Genomic DNA, 21,286 nt, shown 5'->3' with positions numbered 1-21,286 from the left:
GAGAGGGAGGAGAGAGAGAGAGAGAGAGAGACATGGAGCAGAGGGAGGGCGCAGGTTAGGCAGAGCTTTGACAAAACAGCTGCAATAAAGCAAGAAAATGAGACCCAGCTAAGATGACAGCTAGAGAACCTTTACCAACTCAAACAAACATATTTCTGCTTTCTTAATCGATGAATGCTTCCTTCACTATTAAGACGTGTATTTACCTTGGTTTACTGACATACTCCGTCCAAAAGAAAAGGCAACAGACTGAATATAAAAAGTCCTGAGAGAAAACACTAGAAATGTAGCAAACATCTGATGATAACCTTTGACAGTTTTCATCACTGCTGCGGATAATATGTATATACAAAGCATTTTTGGTCGGCCATACAAACAACTACTTCATAGCAACATTAACAGTCACGAAAGTTAGTTATATTCATTTAAAAAATGCCTTTTTAAATGAAGCTGGACAGCTAATTATGATAACTGAATGCAGTGTGAAATAAACTACTTATTGGGTTGCAAAAGGGCGGGAACATGAACAACATGAACTAGGCCATCATTTATTTGTTATTTGACCATTGGGTAAGTAGGACTATTAAGTATGTAGAGTACAGGGACAGTAACGCAGCGTCCACAGGGCAGCGTGCGTTGAAGCTTGCCGGCGGGCGTGTCTGAAGCTCGACCAACAACCAATCACATGAATCTCCCGCCCCAGACACACAAGCACGCGGTTTGATTGGCTAGAGCAGGCGTCGGCAACCCGTGGCTCTCGAGCCGCATGCGGCTCTTTAAGCCCTCTGCTCTGGCTCCCTTGAGCTTAGACAAAAATAAGAAGGAAATAAAAGAAAAATATTTGTAGGACTATTTATATTTTGTTGCATGGTTGAACATGTTTCGTATCTTGTATTTTGAGGTGATACTGTGACACATAAAACAGTTTTAATTAGGTCAACTAAAATATGCGTCATATCCTGCTACGGTCCCTTTTCTTGCAGGCGAATAACCTGACCCCTGGCTCGATGAGCGAACTATGGATAAATCAAAGAAAATAAAAGTATCGGAGGAACACAGAGGGTTTAATACTGCGTGGTTAGTTATCTGCTTCCACAGCAAACGATTCGAGTTGTCAAAGGTGCTGCAGCCTTTACGTATCGGAAAAAAACGGAAGAGGAAGACAGCTGACGATCTTCAGTCATAATTTAATCACCTAACTCTTTTTAGGGTGCAGCTAAAGGACTCCCCAAGTGCTGTGTTTAATTTACTTTAAAGTAGGCCTGTGTATATTTTTATAAGAGTTCTCTGTTTATTATTAGAGGTAAACAGTTTTCTATAATGTAATGAATAATGAATGCAAAAAAACCTATAGTTTTTGTCTATGATGTAACAATATATACAACTTTATAAGCTATCAAGCTATCAAATATGTTTTGCGGCTCCAGACAAAAAGAAGTGTTGGAAAAGGGGGCAAAATGGCTCTTTTGGTCAAAAAGGTTTCAGACCCCTGGACTAGAGCTTGTACTAACATATGATTTGATTGGCTGACGCTTCCGCCGAAGCTTGAAAAGTTGAACTTTTCTCAACTTTTGAAGCGAGCAACGGAGGCAAAGCGACGTGACGGAACCGTGTGGACGGGCCGTAAGCACCTCACCCACTGGCTCATTTCCTATTTTTCTAATATACAATAACACAGTCTGTGTGCATGTTCTGTTGATCCGAGGCCAGCTAGGGCACACATGTTTCATTGGATGGAAATTAACTGTCATATGCATTGAAATGGCATTTCAATGCATATGACACATGAACCCCTTGAATGCTGTCACAACATGACATTGCCCTTGTGCACACCCATAGGTGCACCCCCCCATCAAACAACTTCAATAAATACATTCTTTAGAGATAGGTTCATATTTGTATTTTTTGCCTGTACTGTCACATGTGTACATGCTTTAATGTTGCTGTGCTGCAATACTTTTTTGTAATCCTCTGTCTGAAACCAGAGCCCAGTCTGCTCTGATTGGTTAGCTGGTCGGCTCTCCTGTGATTGGTCAACCACTCAGAGATGTCCCGCCTCTAGATTATCACTATAATGAATACGAGTGCTAGCCAATGGAAACGCAAGTGTTACATAGTAATGTCATTATGTTACGGAAGTTAACAGAGAAGTCCAATGGTGGCATTTCAGGCAAAGGGGGGGGGGGGGGGGGGGGGGAGGGAGAGAAACTAATTCCAAGGGCCATTTAACACTACATGTGTGGTATGTAAAAGGAATGGGAAGGTGCTCCCAAATAAAACAGCAATAACACACAACCACCAACAGCAGAAGCCTGCAGACTGAAGGAGTGTGTGCATGTGTCTGTCATGTTTCAGTAAGGAGGGCTAAAGCAGTGCATGGCTTTTTGCAGGAGCATGCACACGGAGCCATAGCTGCACAGCGGGGCCTCTTCTCACCCATGCAATATGCAGGTTTATGAGGGTATGGTATCATTTCTGTGATCACAGGGTTACTTCTTCATCACATGTGGCCCTGCACTGCACAGCATGTGTGTTGTAACTTGTATGTGTGTGTTGAATGCGTAGATGTGTGCAGCGACTGCATGCTCAGCCGGTCGATGGACTGAAGCCCAAGCGTTCGTGCAACTACTTACTGTACCTGAACCAGAGGGGATAGGTTCTTCTGTCTTTTAGAAGCACCTGCCTATAATATGATCCACACGCACAATATAATCACATCAACAGAGACGATGACAACACAAATACAAGACGTGGATGTTGAGAACATGCAGAGAGAGAAAGAAGAGGGAGGGAGAGAAAACGGAGTGAAGGCACTGGCTGATGTTTTATGGAGGCATTCAACATTTTTTTTTTTACCCAATATATTTACACAATACATCCATCCTTTGATAAAGTTAATATTCAAAATGTGTAGAAGAAGTGAGTTTCATCTCATATAAAGGAGACACTGAGCTGTCTTTCTGAAACATCCGATTCGCACATTATAAACCATATCAGGCCTGACACAAGCTTAAGAAATACCAACACACACACAATACTTACAGCATCAGAATCCACTTTGTCTTTAGACCCCCGGCTGCCGGCCACCACAGACTCCAGGACAGCCACCCAGCGCTGCTTGTCAGGGAAGCTGGGAGCCATGAAGTAGATGGACTGGCCCGGCCAGCAGGTGGTGTGTGGATGGGACTCCAGCTTCAACACATACGGTATGTCTGCGTACAAAGAGAGACTGGTTGGCTAACAGCTTCCTTTCACAGCTGAGCAGAACTGTCACCATTCTGTTGTATTTGGAGATTCAAAGTATAGATTGGACATGTGGATAACATTTTGGGAGAGGATGATACACGTAAACCATACAAAAGGCTGAGTGCAGCAGGATTAGGAGGTTATTGATGGAGTACCTGACTTGGCAGTGTTGATGAGCTCGGAGGCTCCGACAGCTCCATGAACCGTCACCTCTCCGTCAGGCAGACACAGCTCAAACTCCTCCTCCACTGTGATATAGTCTAGAAGAAAAACAACACATGATGTTTTTATTGGATACTGCTGTATAGATCTACATGGGAAAATAAAGATCATTATAATCTGTCTAATAAAGAAATGGCAGAATAATAGCAATGATAGCTTTAATTAATAGCCATTTCAAGTGAAGTACTGACCTTCTCTGGGCTCAGTTTCATAAATAGATATTTTAGTTCCATCAAGCACAACGTATTTCCTCTCCCAGCCCTGCTGACCACGCTTTCCATTTCTGTGTGAGCAAACACAAGCACCCTACTGTAAAGAAACATATAGTTCATGGCCAGTATTGTAGTAAAGGACTGAGGGATAAAAGGTACCTGGGCTGCTTCATCCATCCCTCCAAGCGAACATGGCCACTGGCCTCTTTGACCTGCAGTGCAGGAGAGTTGGCCTTTTCCCGGCACAGCGCCTCTGAGAAGTGAGTGGCATACTCAGCCGGCAGACCGCAGGTGGCCGGGAGACATGGGGAGCATTTAGGGTGACACAGGGTGTTACATTCTAGAGAGGGGGGGATAAAAACGATTATTAGTGTTTCTTAAAAAATACATGTATCCAGAGTTTGACATTGATGGAGTTCATATTACAATGGTGAAAGATAGTTCAGATGTTTTGAATAGGGTTTGTTGGGAAGTTTTCTGGTGCACCGCTGCTGTAATTGTGTGACTTAAAGGTAGGTAAGAATGGAGAAACCAGCTCGAGTGTGCTAGAATTTGAAAATACACAACCGAAAAAAAATCTGCCCTTTCCTTCAGACTTCCTTACAGAGCCCCTCCTCCAACACACTCGAACGCGCACATGACCAATGAGGGCACGAGATAAGTTTGTGCACGAGATGGAAGGCTGACAGGCAGGTAGGCCATCCAGTTATTTTAGCCGGGCCGGCTAAAATGATTGGTCATGCTTTTTACAGAGCTACGGCTTCCACAGATGAATTTTTTTTATGTATTTATTGTCAAAGCATTTAATATATTCATTGCTATCGGGATATTAAGAGCAATCCATGGAATATAACAAAAAGTGTTTCAGAAGTGAATTACCTACCCCACCTTTAAGTGTTTTGTTTTTTTTAAATGTAAAGGGAGACTTAGTATGGATTCAACCAAGACACATACTAACATAAAGACACTAACCAATAGAGGCAGCAATAGATCAGAAACGTCTAAAATACTGTTTTTGTCAAAGGAAGTCTGGTTGCTTTAAATAATGCATAGATAACGGCTTCAATTCCCTTTCAGAAAGGCCGTCTGACCACAAGGTAAAGTGGTGAAAATATCCCTCTGTGCGTTAGTCACTGATTATGGATAAGTACCCGATACAACCCCACTTTAAATATCAGAAAGTTCCCTCTCAAAGATCATTTGTCCTCTGAAATATCTTGGTATTCAGTGCTGCCAGCTACAGTGCAAGGAAACAAACCTAGACAAGTGGCAGCCTGCCGTCCGAAGTGAACGGTGTCCAGGCAGACGGTGCACTTGGCAGCCCTCATGTTGAGGCCCACGGTGAACCGGTGTGGGATGTTGTGGTGCATTCTCTCTTTCACACGTCGGCCAAACTCTGCAAATGTAAGAAGAAGAAGGAGAAATGAGCAGTGATAGGAGTCAGTGAAAGAGAAACAAGTCGCCAGGATATTTCTCAAGTGCTTAAGACCCCGTTTACACGAGGATAATACGGGTTGTATCTGCATAGTTTCTCTTGCGTATAGCCCTTTCGTTTACACGAGGCGGTAACAAAACGATAGAAACGGACCCCGCAAACGATAACGGGTCCCAAGGTGGATAGATCTGCAAACGGAACGCTTTGGGGGGTCAAACGGATCCGTCTGTACGCCTCTATACGATCATTTTCTGATAACGATGAAATAGCCCTGTCTCCCTCTCCCCACATCTCCTGCTCAGAGATCAGCTGCTGGGCTGTCAGAAGAGGGGGAGGAAAAGAAAGGCTCCGTTTATTATTCTTACATTATTATATAGAGTTGTTATCAATTTGTTTTAAAGCTCAATAAATAACAAAGAAGACCACTGACCGGCACTTTTCTAATTTTGTCCGGAAGATTTAAACTTTAACGGACATGTTGATAGGGCGAACATTTTTTTTTTTAACGGAAACTCTGCCGCACGGTTCCCTCGTCCCTTGGAAGAGGTGGGTGTTTTTAATCTGCTGGTGGACTACCGGAGAGATTTACAGCAGGAGCACACGCCGTCCACCGCAGAGAATAAACAGAAGGGCAACCATGGCAACCATGCTCCGGGGTCTTCTTCGCTGCTTTTGTGGTGGCAGCAGTGCCACTTACAGGCCTGACATATGTACTATAGCGTTTCCAGCGGTCTCGTGTGAACGGACACGTTAATTGAGCCGAATGCGTGTGAACGGAATACTTTTTTGAAAACGCATAAGGTGCGTAAATGCAAACGTTCCCGTGTAAATGGGGTCTGAATCACTTCAGAAGTCAGCAACAAGTCCTTGAGATTTTTATTTTTCAAGCAGCATGGGGCAATTTGAATAATGAATAAATAATGTATAATTTCAGGTGTAATTATTAAATGAGTAAGAATCAGATTGTGCATGCCAATGACCATGGGATGCATTTAAATGTTTCTCCAGTTGTAACTAAATACTATCGAAATCAAGACTCGGGGAATGATGCTGGAAATTAAAGAGGAATACATCAAACTTGACCTTTAAGAATAAAGTCTAAGGTCAAGTTACAGGTAGCTCGACAACAGGACAATATGACAGACATACAGTATGATATGAGCAGGATAACGTGCATGGAGATGAGCTCATGCACGTGAGGGGACACACTGTGGTGACTGCTAACTTACTTTCAAAGGTGACCCTCCTCTTTTCTGTGAGGAGCAAGTGGAAAGAGACAGAAAGGAGAGAGCAGTCTAACAATAGCTATGTGAAAGCAAAGGCACACGGACAGTAAGGAACCTGAATCACAAAGAAGGGTTATCTGAGCCAGACTCCCAACATGTGTGTCTGATAAAGCACACATCATGGTCTATCTATGGGTAATAGAACTGAACACGCTGTGGTATTAAGAAATTCATTTGGCCTATAAAGATTTTCACTCTCCAGTAAATGCAGTATTTTTGTCACTGGATTATCCTTTTTTTAACAGATGGGTTCAGAGGATTATATGAAAACGTCTATACAACCTGCCACGCAGCTATGAAATGTAAAGCGTTTCAGTTTCCATGGTGATAATCTCCATAAAAAGGCTAATTTAGCTTTGCGATAGTGGAAAGCCTGGATTAAATCCGATGTTACCTGACTAATCCACAACTCTTCTTACTTTGTGAGACAGGCCCAAGCAGGGTTACAATGTTAGCTGGATAAATGCACATGACTGAATAAAACTGAGTTTGTTTTACTTCAGTCCATGTTGAGCATGTACTGAACACAGTTATCCAACTTTATTCAACTTTGTAATCCTGCTTTGTGATACAGACCATAGAAAAAACACGCATGATCACACCACATAAACAAAATAAGGGAACAGAGAGGGGTTTTTTTGTGCCGACACTGACGACATTAGGGTGAACACTCTTATGGGGGACACATTACAACTTTAAAACATGATATCCTAGGTCTAAATTCAGGCTGATTAGCTGGGGGCAACTTTACCTGTGTGTGTGTGTGCGTGTACGTGTGCGTGCGTGTGTGTGTGTGAGACTAACCTTCGGGTGTGGCGGTCTCCTTGCTGCGGGTGGAGGGGTTGAGCAGGCTGCTGGGGTTGGGTTGATGCTCCGGGGATTTGACGATGGCTGACATGAGGATTTGATGTCGAGCCTGCGCTGGTGTGGAGGGAGCCGCATGTTCCTGGGCTTTGAAATGAGCCGCTGTGTTACAGACAAACAACAACAACAAGTCAAACAACCTAATATTAGACTAGTAATAGCCATTTAGATGAAACATTTTCTGGCACCATTATAAAAAATAGATTCTGAAATAAATCTCTTAGGTCTTAGGTGTACATAATGGAGCGAGATGATGCCATGGCAACAATGTTAAAAGATGGCCGGCATGAGATAAGGGAGGAGGTGCAATACAGAATTTCCTGAGCTGATAAAACAGGATGAGCTACAGAGTATCGTCTGGGTCCTTGCTGCTGGGGATGCAATAAGATATCATTCCTGCTCCATGTCTTTTGTAGTAGGCGGCTAAAGTCGCCTCTACATGATCAGCTGTAAACCCCTCTGGAGCAGAGAGTTTCTTATCATGTGAAGGCAGCTTAAACTCTGGGACCAGATGTATGGAGAACCGGGATGACTGGAAGCAACGATGGAGGGCTCGTCTGAGGACGACCTAGAGAGAGACCCACCCTCTTCTCTGAGGGATCGCAGCTCGATCCTCATCTTCTGCAGAGCCTCTTCCAGATCAGCGCATCTCGAGCGCTCCTTATCCAGAGCCAGCTTCATGTCCCCGTACTGCATGGGAACAGCCGGCTGGGCCTGTGGAGTAAGAGCCCCGTTGGTCGTCGTGCCAACATCCTCCCGCCGCCGCCCGAATATACCCTACTCAGAGAGGGAGGTCAGTAATGCTACGCATGAAACATACAATATATACATTTTTAAATGTTAAGATAAAATAGTGTTTATCAATCCAATACGGCTTAATGTCCATGTTTTTTTACATTCAAAACTTCAGGTTTTCATATGAAGCTTCTTTGAATCTCTGTTTTAATTAATATTTTATGATATCAAAAAGCAAAAAAAGCAAAACCGTGAAACAAAATCTTCAATTTAAATATCTGGCACCACATTTTTTCTGGGATTATCATTAGCCTTCTTAAAATGCCTCAATCCGTCTGGTGTTATTAGAAATGTTGCAATAACACGAGTCGGCAAAAATCCTAAACCGCTGTAATCTAAATCTACAAATAACTCTCATATTAGAAAATGTGTTCTCAGACCTTCTTTTTCTTGGTGGGCTGGTCCATCTTGGCCTGGAGAAAGTCTATGAGCTTGGTCTGCTGGGAGATGGTCCCTTCCATCTTCACCTTCTCGTGCGAGTATACAGCCTGCAGGGAGGAAACCGAGCAGAGAATGAAATACCTTTGAAGAGAACTTTAAATAGATTCCCTTTGAGACACATGAAGTGGGATTCCCTTTATCCTGCGGTCCCTCTGAGATGCTGTGTTACTCTGCAACATCAGTCGCACTATTCTAACATCTAACCGCGACTCCCTAGAGGACACTTTATTTCCTCAGATTGCAAAAGGTATGCATTAATCCTGAAGTCAAATGTAATACCTTTTAAGACCTTTTTTAAGACCCTTTCCATACATTTTAAGACCTCATCGCCACTTCGAGTTTCAACCGGTTACATTGGCGACACACTTTACCTCACATTTACTATATACAGTATTGATTGTCCTTCCTCCTTATCTTCCAACCATTTGGACGCAAACTTGCATTTCTCCATAACGATGTTGTTTAACAACCGGCGTAAACGGGCCTTCTCGCGCTATCAAGCAGTGAGCGTGCGATGTCCTGTTCAGATGACGTCAAATCCAACGGGATGCCATAAATAAACTACACAGAATCACACTGCACACCTACGCAATGATTACATTCAGGCAGACTGTAGAATACAACCTCTTTGGACAATTTATATACTTATTGAAACCAAGCTACAAAATGTAATACCTTGGAAATAGGTTTAATACTTTTTCGCTAAATTGATTTATCAACTTTTAATACTTTTTAAGACCCCGCGGACACCCTGATTAAGCACCTGTATATTCTCCAGCTGGTACTCCAGATCTGTCCTCTCAGTCTTGAGCATGTCGGTCTGGTCCAGGGCGTCCTGCAGGCCTTGGGTCAGACGGAAGATGTGGCTCTTCTGGAGGTCCATCTGCTGCTGAAGCTTCCCTTGCTGAGGAGACACGAGCCGACAGATAAGAAATCAGATGTAAAATCAGCCACAAAGGTTATCTCAAAGTGTATTCCATTCGAATAAGTTACAATGGTCTTCTTGGTTTGATGTCGTTGAATGTGCGAGTTACAGGGAATAAAACATGTAAGTCAATGGAGAGAGGACTATGTTTATTTGGTTGCATTTCACTCCCTACCTCTTCCATCAGTCTCTGTTTCAGTTCTCTCTCTGTCTCCAGTTTCTGCTGTAAGCTGCGGGCGTTCATCTCCAGCATGGCGTGCTTCTTCTCCAGATCGTTGAGCTGAGAATGTATAGAGTAGAATCAGAGGGATGAAACCCTCTTTAATGGTCACACATGCAGAGCACACAGCACACAGTGAAATGTGTTCTCTGCATTTAACCCATCCTAGTACCAGGAGTCTAGTACGAGGAGCAGTGGGCAGCTATTGTACAGCGCCCGGGGAGCAATGGGAGTGAGGGGGGGGGGAGAGGGGTGTCCGGTGCCTTGCTCAAGGGCACCACGGCAGGGCAGGATGTGAACTGGGACCTCTCCAAGTAGTAGTCCACACTCCATATTTTAGGTCTGGTCGGGACTTGAACCGGCGACCCTAGAGCTCCCAGTCCAAGCCCCTACTGACTGAGCCACTGCCGGACAAATGCGGATTTGAATTACAATAATAACAAAACATTATATTTACAGAGCACTCTTCCCAGGGCCTAAACACTTCTTTTTTTTTCACTAAGAAGACTCAAGATGGGGTAAGATCATAAGTGTGACACATGAACACTTGTGACTCACAGTATCAGACAGACTCTCAGCCTTCAGTCTCTGCTCCTTCAGGGCCTGCTGTAAGGCCACTATCTCGGCGTTGTGCTCTTTGACTGCCAGCTCCACTGCCTGGCGAGATTCAGTGCTGCGCTGGTCTGCACGCAGCCTGTGAACCGCACAAAAACAGTTCTTAAGAAAGCATTTATACATACGATGATAGTCATTCTAATGTGAAATGACACCGTGTTATCATTTTATTTCATTGCTTATTTGGCAGGGACAATGCACAGTAATGAACACTTAAAACATTCAAATGTGTCAAGCGTAACAGTGCCAGATTTAGGTTTGAGCTCATTTCTATCCGCAGTCCCTCACATAAAACATTTAAGAAAATTACATTTTACACACATAGAAAACTAAATACATGATATGCAAAACGCGCAAAAGAGCAAGAGCAGAATACACAAGTATTTATGACATGGTAATACAATATAGCAGCAACAACATATAAAGTGCAAGAGAAAATACAAGAGCTAAATGAAGTGCTAGAGGAGATACAAGAGATACAAGAGCTACATGAAGTGCAAGAGGAGATACAAGAGCTACATGAAGTGCAAGAGGAGATACAAGAGCTACATGAAGTGCAAGAGGAGACACAAGAGCTACATGAAGTGCTAGAGGAGACACAAGAGCTACATGAAGTGCTAGAGGAGACACAAGAGCTACATGAAGTGCAAGAGGAGATACAAGAGCTACATGAAGTGCTAGAGGAGACACAAGAGCTACATGAAGTGCTAGAGGAGACACAAGAGCTACATGAAGTGCTAGAGGAGACACAAGAGCTACATGAAGTGCAAGTGGAGATACAAGAGCTACATGAAGTGCAAGAGGAGACACAAGAGCTACATGAAGTGCTAGAGGAGACACAAGAGCTACATGAAGTGCTAGAGGAGATACAAGAGCTACATGAAGTGCTAGAGGAGATACAAGAGCTACATGAAGTGCAAGAGGAGATACAAGAGCTACATGAAGTGCAAGAGGAGACACAAGAGCTACATGAAGTGCAAGTGGAGATACAAGAGCTACATGAAGTGCTAGAGGAGACACAAGAGTTACATGAAGTGCTAGAGGAGACACAAGAGCTACATGAAGTGCTAGAGGAGACACAAGAGCTACATGAAGTGCTAGAGGAGACACAAGAGCTACATGAAGTGCAAGAGGAGATACAAGAGCTACATAAAGTGCTAGAGGAGACACAAGAGCTACATGAAGTGCTAGAGGAGATACAAGAGCTACATGAAGTGCTAGAGGAGATACAAGAGCTACATGAAGTGCTAGAGGAGACACAAGAGCTACATGAAGTGCAAGTGGAGATACAAGAGCTACATGAAGTGCAAGAGGAGACACAAGAGCTACATGAAGTGCTAGAGGAGACACAAGAGCTACATGAAGTGCTAGAGGAGATACAAGAGCTACATGAAGTGCTAGAGGAGATACAAGAGCTACATGAAGTGCAAGAGGAGATACAAGAGCTACATGAAGTGCAAGAGGAGACACAAGAGCTACATGAAGTGCAAGAGGAGATACAAGAGCTAGATGAAGTGCAAGAGGAGATACAAGAGCTACATGAAGTGCTAGAGGAGATACAAGAGCTACATGAAGTGCTAGAGGAGATACAAGAGCTACATGAAGTGCTAGAGGAGATACAAGAGCTACATGAAGTGCAAGAGGAGATACAAGAGCTACATAAAGTGCTAGAGGAGACACAAGAGCTACATGAAGTGCTAGAGGAGATACAAGAGCTACATGAAGTGCTAGAGGAGATACAAGAGCTACATGAAGTGCTAGAGGAGATACAAGAGCTACATGAAGTGCTAGAGGAGACACAAGAGCTAGATGAAGTGCTAGAGGAGATACAAGAGCTACATGAAGTGCTAGAGGAGATACAAGAGCTACATGAAGTGCTAGAGGAGACACAAGAGTTACATGAAGTGCTCGAGGAGACACAAGAGCTACATGAAGTGCTCGAGGAGATACAAGAGCTACATGAAGTGCTAGAGGAGATACAAGAGCTACATGAAGTGCTAGAGGAGACACAAGAGCTACATGAAGTGCAAGAGGAGATACAAGAGCTACATGAAGTGCTAGAGGAGATACAAGAGCTACATGAAGTGCTAGAGGAGATACAAGAGCTACATGAAGTGCAAGAGGAGATACAAGAGCTACATGAAGTGCTAGAGGAGATACAAGAGCTACATGAAGTGCTAGAGGAGATACAAGAGTTACATGAAGTGCAAGAGAAGATACAAGAGCTACATGAAGTGCTAGAGGAGATACAAGAGCTACATGAAGTGCTAGAGGAGATACAAGAGCTACATGAAGTGCTAGAGGAGATACAAGAGCTACATGAAGTGCAAGAGGAGATACAAGAGCTACATGAAGTGTAGAGGAGATACAAGAGCTACATGAAGTGCTAGAGGAGATACAAGAGCTACATGAAGTGCTAGAGGAGATACAAGAGCTACATGAAGTGCTAGAGGAGATACAAGAGCTACATGAAGTGCTAGAGGAGATACAAGAGCTACATGAAGTGCTAGAGGAGATACAAGAGCTACATGAAGTGCTAGAGGAGATACCCCAGTATTAAAGTGCATTTAGCGGTGATTGCACATCTGTTTGTTTCTCAACCATTCTTTCTCAAACATGTTTGTGCTTGTATTTCACCTATTCTGCTTCTCGTTGTCAAACAGTCTCTGCAGGTCTCTGGTGCGTCTCTCGGCCTGACTCTTCTCGTCCTCCAGGGCTCCTCTCCAAGCCTCCCACTGCCTCTCCTTCTCCAGCAACTCGTCATTTAGGGACTCCAGCTCCACCACCTGCTCCTCCAGCATGCTGCATGTGGTCTTCAGTGTTTCAATGTTCTGGGAAATAAAACGAGCAAAAACTGTTAAGAACATGTTTCACAGCTATTTGGCAAAATCACAAGATTGTTTGTTTGTTACGGAGAAAAGGGTGTTATTTTCCCCGTAATGACCAAGTCGCTGCACATTATCCCGCTTATTACACGGCCACATAATCAAGAAAGTAACATATGACTCCCAATATGAATTGAAATGCTTTTATAGATTTAGAAAAATAGTAGGCTATTATTTATTTTAAATGACATGCATCCGCTAAGAAAAATAGTCCGTTGTTACTGTTTGAACTACGTAGCAACGGCAGGAACTGCTTCGATAGCGTTTTTGCGGACCTTTTTGATTACAGATTTGAAAACATTGTTGCTTACTTTAAAAGTAGCACAATTCATGATGTCAAACCTTGTAAAGTATCTAGATATCCCTGCCCGGAGGCCAAAGTAACTGGCAACTAGGGATGCTCCGATCGATCGGTCACCGATCGATATCGGCCGATACTCACTCTCTACCGATCGATCGGTGCTCTCTAAACATGCCGATCGCGAAAGCCGATCGCATGACGTAAAATACATGACACTTTTCTCTGTGTGCGGCAAAACAAGCTCGCCAAAATGGCTTCTCCGGTCTGGCATTATTTTAAGGTGTCCGAAAAAGACTGTAAAATAGCGGTATGCAACGTGTGTGTGAAGCAGAAATCCTGCAGCTCCGCCCGCCGGACAGGTAAGCGCAGCGAAACACACACACAGGGAGAACCAGACCGCAGTTCATTTCCTCATATTCCAAACGAGAAATTACGGTAGCAAATCACCCGGTTCTTTACGACCAGAACTATTAACGGGATACAAACCGGAGGAACCAGGCATGGAGGGAGGTGCCAGAGACAGTGGGTGCAACTGGTAGGTTTTCGCCTGTTTGGGGAGTTTATATATATATATATATATATATATATATATATATATATATATATATATATATATATATATATATATATATATATATATATATATATATATATTGCTCGCAAAAAATCCCCGGGGTTTTTTGCTTTGTATGTCGGGGGCGGAAGATTCATGTGATTGGTTGTTGGTCGCGTTGCTCGCAAAAAATCCCCAAGCTTTCAGACACGCCCAGCTCCAAGATTTTCGAAAAGCTGCTGTGTGGACGTACCGTAACGGAGCGTCCACACAGCAGCGTGCGTTGACGCTTGGAGGTGGGCGTATCTGAAGCTTGGGGATTTTTTGCGAGCAACACGACCAACAACCAATCACATGAATCTCCCGCCCCCGACATACAAAGCAATAGCAATGTTAAAACGAAGTAAACTGGATATAAAATCCCCAAACAGGCGAAAACCTACCAGTTTCACCCACTGTCTCTGCCTCCTCCCTCCATGCCTCGCTCCTCCGGTTTGTATCCCGGTAGATGAACAGAGACTGATCATACAGCACCGGGTGATTCACTACCGCTACAATGAATTTTCCCTCAATTTGTTTGAATATGAGGAAATGACCTGCGCAGTCTCTCCCAGCATACACGCGGTTTGATTGGCTAGCGATTGTACTGGCAGATTTGAATAAACGGGATTTCATTGGCTGACGCCTCCGTCGAGGCGTCAAAAGTTGAACATTGCTCAACTTTTGACGCCAGCAACGCTCCACGTCGCTTCCCAAAATGCAGTTCGGCTAAAAGTGACGTCACCCCATTCAAAGTGAATGGGCAGAAGCGTTGGAAGCTTCAACGCACGCCGCTGTGTGGACGGGCCGTAAGAGTTACACCTAACACACTTAGCTATTTTATCTACCTCTGGAACAAGCTAAACTAGTTATTATAAATATATGTATTCTTCATTGTCGGGTCACTATTACTGGATCAGTGAGCTGCATGAGATACTGACAAGCTGTCAGGAGAGAGAGAGAGAGGAAAAGAGAGCGCTTCCGCTAATTTCTCCCGTGTTATTAGTTATTATCCAAAGTGAATGTAAACTTGAATAATGTACATCATTTGAATGTAATAATTAAGTTGATTGTTGTTTGTGGAAGCTCCAGTGAATGAGCCCCATTAACTGAGTTTTAAACATCACTTTAAATGGAAGATTTAAAGTGATGTTTAAATCTTCCATTTAGGCCCCGCCCACTCGATCGGATCGGCGATCGGTATCGGCCGATACTGATTCCGGCGATCGGCAATCGGCCCCGAAATTGGCGATCGGAGCATCCCTACTGGCAACTGAATTTGTTTTGCGGTAAAAAGGAGGCTTACTTCTCCTCTGTTTTCTTGTCCCTCTTGTCTTGTCGGTTTGAAAAGCAAACGGCATTTCGGCCAGACTGTATACAGTTAAATCGACCGAACTTCTTTGTGCAGATGTGAGCGTCCTTAACAGGTCAATAAATCCTTGACAGCAGTCTGTCTGTTCTGGATTAACAACATGTCACATGTTCTGAATTGACCAATCAGAATCGAGTATTCAACTAAGCCATGTAATAAATGTGAAATAATGCATTGCATCACTGGTCTGGAACATGAGGATAATTAGGGTTGAACACACTTTACACAATATCTACCAATGTGAGGTATGGTTAATGTGCGTGTGTGTGTGTGTGTGTGTGTGTGTGTGTGTGTGTGTGTGTGCGCGTGTGTGTGTGTGTGTTACCTGTTTCTGGTTGTTGAGGTGCATCTCACGGTCAGCCACCTCCCTCCTGAGCCGGTCCACCTCCTGGCTGAGCTGAATCTGGTCCTCCCTCTCATCTGACGCCTCATCCAGCTGTTTGGACAGGTAGAAGTTCTGGCGGTTCAACTCTGCGTTCTCCTGACTCAGCTGCGTGAGCTGCTCCTCCAGTTCAGTGATCACCTGCGGCAACACAAACAGGAAGAGATGTAAGTATTACTTATGGTCATTAACGGATATTTTTCATATTCTGGCCAGAAAATCCAAGGAGGAAGAAGCAATTGAGTAGCAGCAGAGTTTAGCTACTGAAAGTGTACACTTTTACACCAATAATTAGTCATGTCGTCAACGATACTGAAGAAGTACACTGATACTGAAAATCCCGTCAGTAAAATAATTGTGTTCAAGCCAGCTTTGAGTGAGTTGAAAATCAAAAAATAACTCAAAGATATTTTAGTTAAAGGTTGAAAGATGTTATTGGATAAACTTCTACATTAATATTGTTCATCTACTTGTTGTTCATGTCATCTCTATAGTTACATGAAATATTTACGAGTAAAAGATGTTGGGAGAATGTGTGCTTCCAAAGATTCAGCAGACTTCGTTGCTAATGAACATTAATCACCGTGTATTAAAAAAAAGCCTTGTGTAACCTCTTCAAAATCGTTCTGCTGCTGAAAGTGGAGACAAAAGGTTACATCAGCACTTACCGAGCAGCTTTCTCTCAAGGCCTCAAACTTGCGCTGAATTTCATCTCTGTGATTCTGGGAGAAACAAATGGAGAACAAAAAATACGTTTTCAGACTTCTTCATAAAATGATGGAGAGTGATATTTAGCTTACAGCATTATTTAAAATGGTCTGAAAAAAACTTAGCTTTCCAGATTCCCTACATGGGAAATGGTTTGCACTAAATGTATGAGCACCTGTGTTCCTATGAGTGCCTCTGATTGCACACGTCTGTGATTGTGTGTGTGTCTCACCCTGAGGGCGGTGATCTCCTCCTCAGCCTCAGCGGTGGTGTCCTCCAGCTCCGTCTTGGCCTGCTGCAGCTGGCTCTCCAGGGCGTGACGAGCCGCCTGCAGGCTGCTGATCTGGGACTCGCGCTCCTGCAGGGAGAGGGTCAGGTCGGATACCTGTCTCTTGATCTCCATCTTCTCTTCCTCATGTTCCAGGCCCATCTACAAAGAAACAGGACTAGGGTGAATGCTGTGTATATGACAGTATAAATCAGACGAGAGACAGATTGTATTTGCATGACATTTTCGGCATTTGTTAACCTGCGCAGTGTATGAGATGGTAATAACCAACCTGTTTATAATCAACAAAAATGACTGAATCAAATCATTTCATCTGTCTCTTTACGTATCATAATCAGAATCCCTTTAGTCCCACGGAGGGGAAATCTATGTAGTTACAGCAGGAAAAAGAGCCACAGACAGCTTAATGTTACATATGTTAAATATGTGACATGCATTAAAAAAAAGTACTAAGTTATGATATAATAACAAATATAATAAAAAATAAAAAGATACATAATTTAAAAAAGATACACATCCTGTAACAGTTCTTAGGATTTAGCAGCCAGGTATATATTACACAGTTATTAACGAAATATATATATATTGCACATCTAGCACATATTGCACATAGGTGATTTAGCAGCCAGGTATATATTACACAGTTATTAACGGCATTTATACATTGCACATATTGCACATAGTTTGTTGGTATTTAGCAGCAAGGGGTGATATAGTCTGTGTTGTGGTGTGTGTGTGTGTGTGTGTGTGTGGGGGGGGGGGTCAACTACGGGCTGTGCTGGTTGTATAGTCTGACCGCTGCAGGAAGGAAAGACCTGTGGTATCTCTCCTTGAGACAGCGGGGGTGCAGCAGCCTATCGCTGAAGGAGCTGCACAGTGAGGGTACATTTGCTTCAAGTAGGAATTTCAGGACTTTTACAGAACTTTTTTGAATGTGATCATAAATGTAAGACCAATTAAGAGGAATAAAGTAGTGAAACCAAGCGGTTAAAGAAAAGGGACAGAATGAGAATCATTAGAGGATATCGGAGAACAAAGGTTCAACTAGCAGAAAGAGAAAAGCAGCTAAAAAAAACAAACGTTTAAAAACAATAATTGGACAGCACAGAGAACCCCAAAAGTGCATGGTAAAAACAAATGCCTATGGTAATTGGATTTCAAATGTCATATAGGGTGCAACAACTAATCGACTTAATCGATTAAAATCTAATCTAAAAACTAATTCAGTTGTCGATTCGTTGGTGACGTCATCACGTGTGTTTTACGCGCAGTTAAGCTCCAACGTTATCGGTCTTTTTATCGGTACAGGAGACATTTAAAACATATAGGTCATATTTATTGCTACATAAACATTATATCGCAGTTTTAGTGTTGCCAACTCTGTTTCTAATACGCAATAAGACCACAAAATGCGTCTGTGATGTATTTTCGATCTTTCCAATCCAGACGAGAGATCTCTCTCCCCCGTCTGTATGCGAGGGGGCGGGGCAGTTTACACACACGCAGCTGCTACATGCAGCAACACACACACACACAGGCCCCGTCTCAGGTTGACTATTTTCATTTCCTCGCTCCTCGCTCCTCGGTCTCACCGGAAGTTGATTTGTCTGCGCCATCTTGAGTACCGTCCCATGGCTCTTATTTCTGCCGGAGGACCGAGGAGCGATAACCGAGGAACCACCAGAGTCAGACCATCCTCCGATGAAATCCTCAGACACTCGCCCCGCCCCCTTACTGTGTATCGCTCACTGATTGGACGATGCAGCGCATGCACTGTTCTGATGCTTCTTGACATGAGAGCAGTTTCCCAGCGGAGTGAAGAAAATACATGAAACTCACGAGAGTCACTCCTCAGTCTATACTGTGTTTTGTTTCAATTCATGTATAATTTAGTTACAAATATGTGATATATCTGAACAACAAAGTGGTCAAAAATCATTTTATTCATTTATTGGAAACATTTTCATGATCGCTTTTTTCGTTTTACATTTTCATTTATTGTCATTTCCATTCAGTCAGTCATTAAGTGCTATTAAAATGTTAATGTGCTACATATCCAAACAAACAAAGGGTGCAATCCAATGAATGTTAATCTAACTGGGTTTTGATAGATAATATATCTCTTTTTCTTCTCTCAATTATTTTATTTCTATTGTGCACTCTAATCAATATTAATCAAACTAACCATTTTAAGAATGGCGTTTATCTTTTTTGAGAATGAGTTCTTATTTTATTTATTGCGGTCTGCAACAGATGATACAAATGTTTGTGTCAGTAAATGTGTGGCGGGGGTGTTTGTGAAAACAACGGGGACAGAGCTGCTCTCAGACGATCAGCTGCTGCAGCGTCATCACAAACGGACGTCGCTTCACGTGACGCTCCGGAGGAAAGGACGTCCCATTGCTCTTAAAACTCATTTCCCTGCTTCTCGTGGTTTCCTTGCGTCTCTCCATGCTTCCCTAGTGGGAGGGACTAAACGCAGGGAAACGAGGCGAGTGAGGGAAGCAAGGATTTCATTTAACCGACCTGAGACAGGGCCACGGAGGAGATGGCGGAGAGAACACGCTCCGAGGTGTGGTTAAACTTTACCCTTCTCCAGGTGGACAATGCTCGTTACCAAAAGTGCAATAAGAGTTTAACATGTGAGGGCGGTAACACGAGCAATTTGTCTAAACATTTAGCAAAAGTGCACCACATCCAGACGGAGGAATGCACCGGGTTCGACTGTCTTTCTAGCAGCTCTGTAGCCCCATCCACGAGGAACGTTTCCACGTCAGGTGTTATGTATGCTAGCAGCAACACACGCAGTTAACTACATGATACAAACATGGGTTCATGATTAGAGGAAACTGAGTTATTTATTTTTGTTAGTTTCAGCTATTCTGTTTACAATTCTGTCATCAGATTATTTAATACGATTTGTTAAAACGTTGTTTCTTTTGATGTGAAATATTATGTATTTCATTTAAATAAAAAGCAATGTTAATTTTGTTCACAATTTGTTTAGTTAATTTACCTTATTTATTTTCAAAAGAACCGTTAAGACTATCGTTAAAAGACCGGATCGATAAGCAGTATCGATAAAAGTAGTAGTTCAGTTAAAACCTTAACGATCCGAAAAATCGTTTCATTAATCGATTATCAAATTAGTCGTTTGTTGCAGCCCTACTGTCATAGATGGTTAAACCTAAAAATAGAATCATTTGGGACCTTTCCCAACTTTTTTAAAGAACACATGCACACTCAGTGCTTGTGAAGAGTGCTTAAACAAAATATAATGTGGACACTAGGGTGAATTTATCTTCTCCGTATGAGTCTTATCTGAAAGTACATATATGTGTGTTGGAGAGAGAGAACAGGGTGTGTGTGTAGGAGTGCAGAAAGACCAGCCATTAGTGACAATCTGTGTTTCCTGTCCCAGTGGGGAAGAGTGTGTGGAGGTAGAGTTATGACATTCAGTCAGCAGGTTGTCCGCTGCCAACATCGGCAGACAGCACAGCGGGGGGCTGGGAGCTTTCACGGGAGGAAGGGGGGGTGTTGTTCTCAATTACTTAAAAACTCCTTGAATCGAATTTGGTTTGTATTGGATGTACATACAGCTATATAAGGGATTTTGTGGTGCATTTAAAAGAGCAAATATAGATATCTGTAAGTGGATGTTGGGTTTGGCTGTGTCTCTCGCTTTGGACCTTGAAATACACCCCGAATTTTGTCCCCGATAATGTCATAAACTTGTATTTTTTCCACTGTATTTTAATTGTGTCAAACAGACTAGATTACAGTGTTCCAGAGATAACAACTGAAGGATGTTGTTGGCTGCACTGGACAAGCTTAGGCCCAATGGTTATTTAGCACGGTGCAATTACAGACCTACAGTATTTAATTAGCCATTTATCTGAAAGGGATCTGAGCTCGCTAGCTGATCAGCTGCCTTAATTCCTTTTGTGGATTGTAATGATGTACACGGCGTGAATGACTTAATCTTGAGCTTGCGGATTTTGCCTGGTATCTCTGCTTCCTGTTGCCTCACCTCCCGCAGCCGGCTCTCCAGCTCCAGCAGCCGCGTCCTCTTGGTCTGCTCCTGCTGACTCATCTTGTCCAGGTGCTCCTCCAGTTTGGCGTTTTGGGCCTCCAGCTTGCCTGCCTGAGACTCCAAATAGAACTTTTGCTGCCGAAGCTCTGAGATCATCTCCTCCTGGGCTTTCCTGACAAAAATATACACAATATGCCAATTTCATTGTCTGTTTGGAAGCAGATGTCTTTCAAATACATAGTTTTATAGCATTTATTCAACACATACATGTCAATGGATGTACAGTAGCTAATTCAGTAAGCAGTAGTTCATTCAGGTGTTGTTAGGGAATCATTTGCTTAGGTATTCAACCTTCGACCCAGTTCATAGTTTTCTCTCTTTACTGTCTCCTTTCCCATGGCATAGTTCTACGGCCTTGGGTATTGCTGCTATCTCTCTTATCTCCAGGGGCAGCTGGGCGCAT

The 21,286-nt window shown here is 43.1% G+C and overlaps 1 protein-coding gene across 8 annotated transcripts in view; it reads right to left on the bottom strand.

Moving 5' to 3' along the window:
• cita (citron rho-interacting serine/threonine kinase a) overlaps positions 1-21,286 on the bottom strand; it is a 53,998-nt gene that overhangs the window by 9,657 nt on the left and 23,055 nt on the right. For 3 of the 8 annotated variants that reach the window (XM_034239542.1, XM_034239544.1, XM_034239543.1), the window contains exons 22-39: positions 20,821-20,995; positions 16,734-16,931; positions 16,462-16,515; positions 15,737-15,934; positions 12,899-13,092; positions 10,205-10,340; positions 9,602-9,706; positions 9,265-9,405; positions 8,441-8,548; positions 7,850-8,042; positions 7,206-7,367; positions 6,345-6,368; positions 4,939-5,076; positions 3,840-4,020; positions 3,660-3,751; positions 3,402-3,506; positions 3,043-3,212; positions 2,639-2,683 (exon numbers count right to left, since the gene is read on the bottom strand). In XM_034239542.1, coding sequence (XP_034095433.1) covers positions 2,639-2,683; positions 3,043-3,212; positions 3,402-3,506; positions 3,660-3,751; positions 3,840-4,020; positions 4,939-5,076; positions 6,345-6,368; positions 7,206-7,367; positions 7,850-8,042; positions 8,441-8,548; positions 9,265-9,405; positions 9,602-9,706; positions 10,205-10,340; positions 12,899-13,092; positions 15,737-15,934; positions 16,462-16,515; positions 16,734-16,931; positions 20,821-20,995 — 2,419 coding nt within the window. The remainder of the gene's footprint in view (positions 1-2,638; positions 2,684-3,042; positions 3,213-3,401; positions 3,507-3,659; positions 3,752-3,839; positions 4,021-4,938; positions 5,077-6,344; positions 6,369-7,205; positions 7,368-7,849; positions 8,043-8,440; positions 8,549-9,264; positions 9,406-9,601; positions 9,707-10,204; positions 10,341-12,898; positions 13,093-15,736; positions 15,935-16,461; positions 16,516-16,733; positions 16,932-20,820; positions 20,996-21,286) is intronic. The other 5 variants (XM_034239547.1, XM_034239550.1, XM_034239549.1 and 2 more) reach the window with 3 other exon arrangements.

The sequence above is a fragment of the Gymnodraco acuticeps genome, unplaced genomic scaffold (genome assembly GCF_902827175.1).
Source record: "Gymnodraco acuticeps unplaced genomic scaffold, fGymAcu1.1, whole genome shotgun sequence".
NCBI lineage: Eukaryota > Metazoa > Chordata > Actinopteri > Perciformes > Bathydraconidae > Gymnodraco > Gymnodraco acuticeps.
This window is presented reverse-complemented; position numbering and strand designations above follow the sequence as displayed.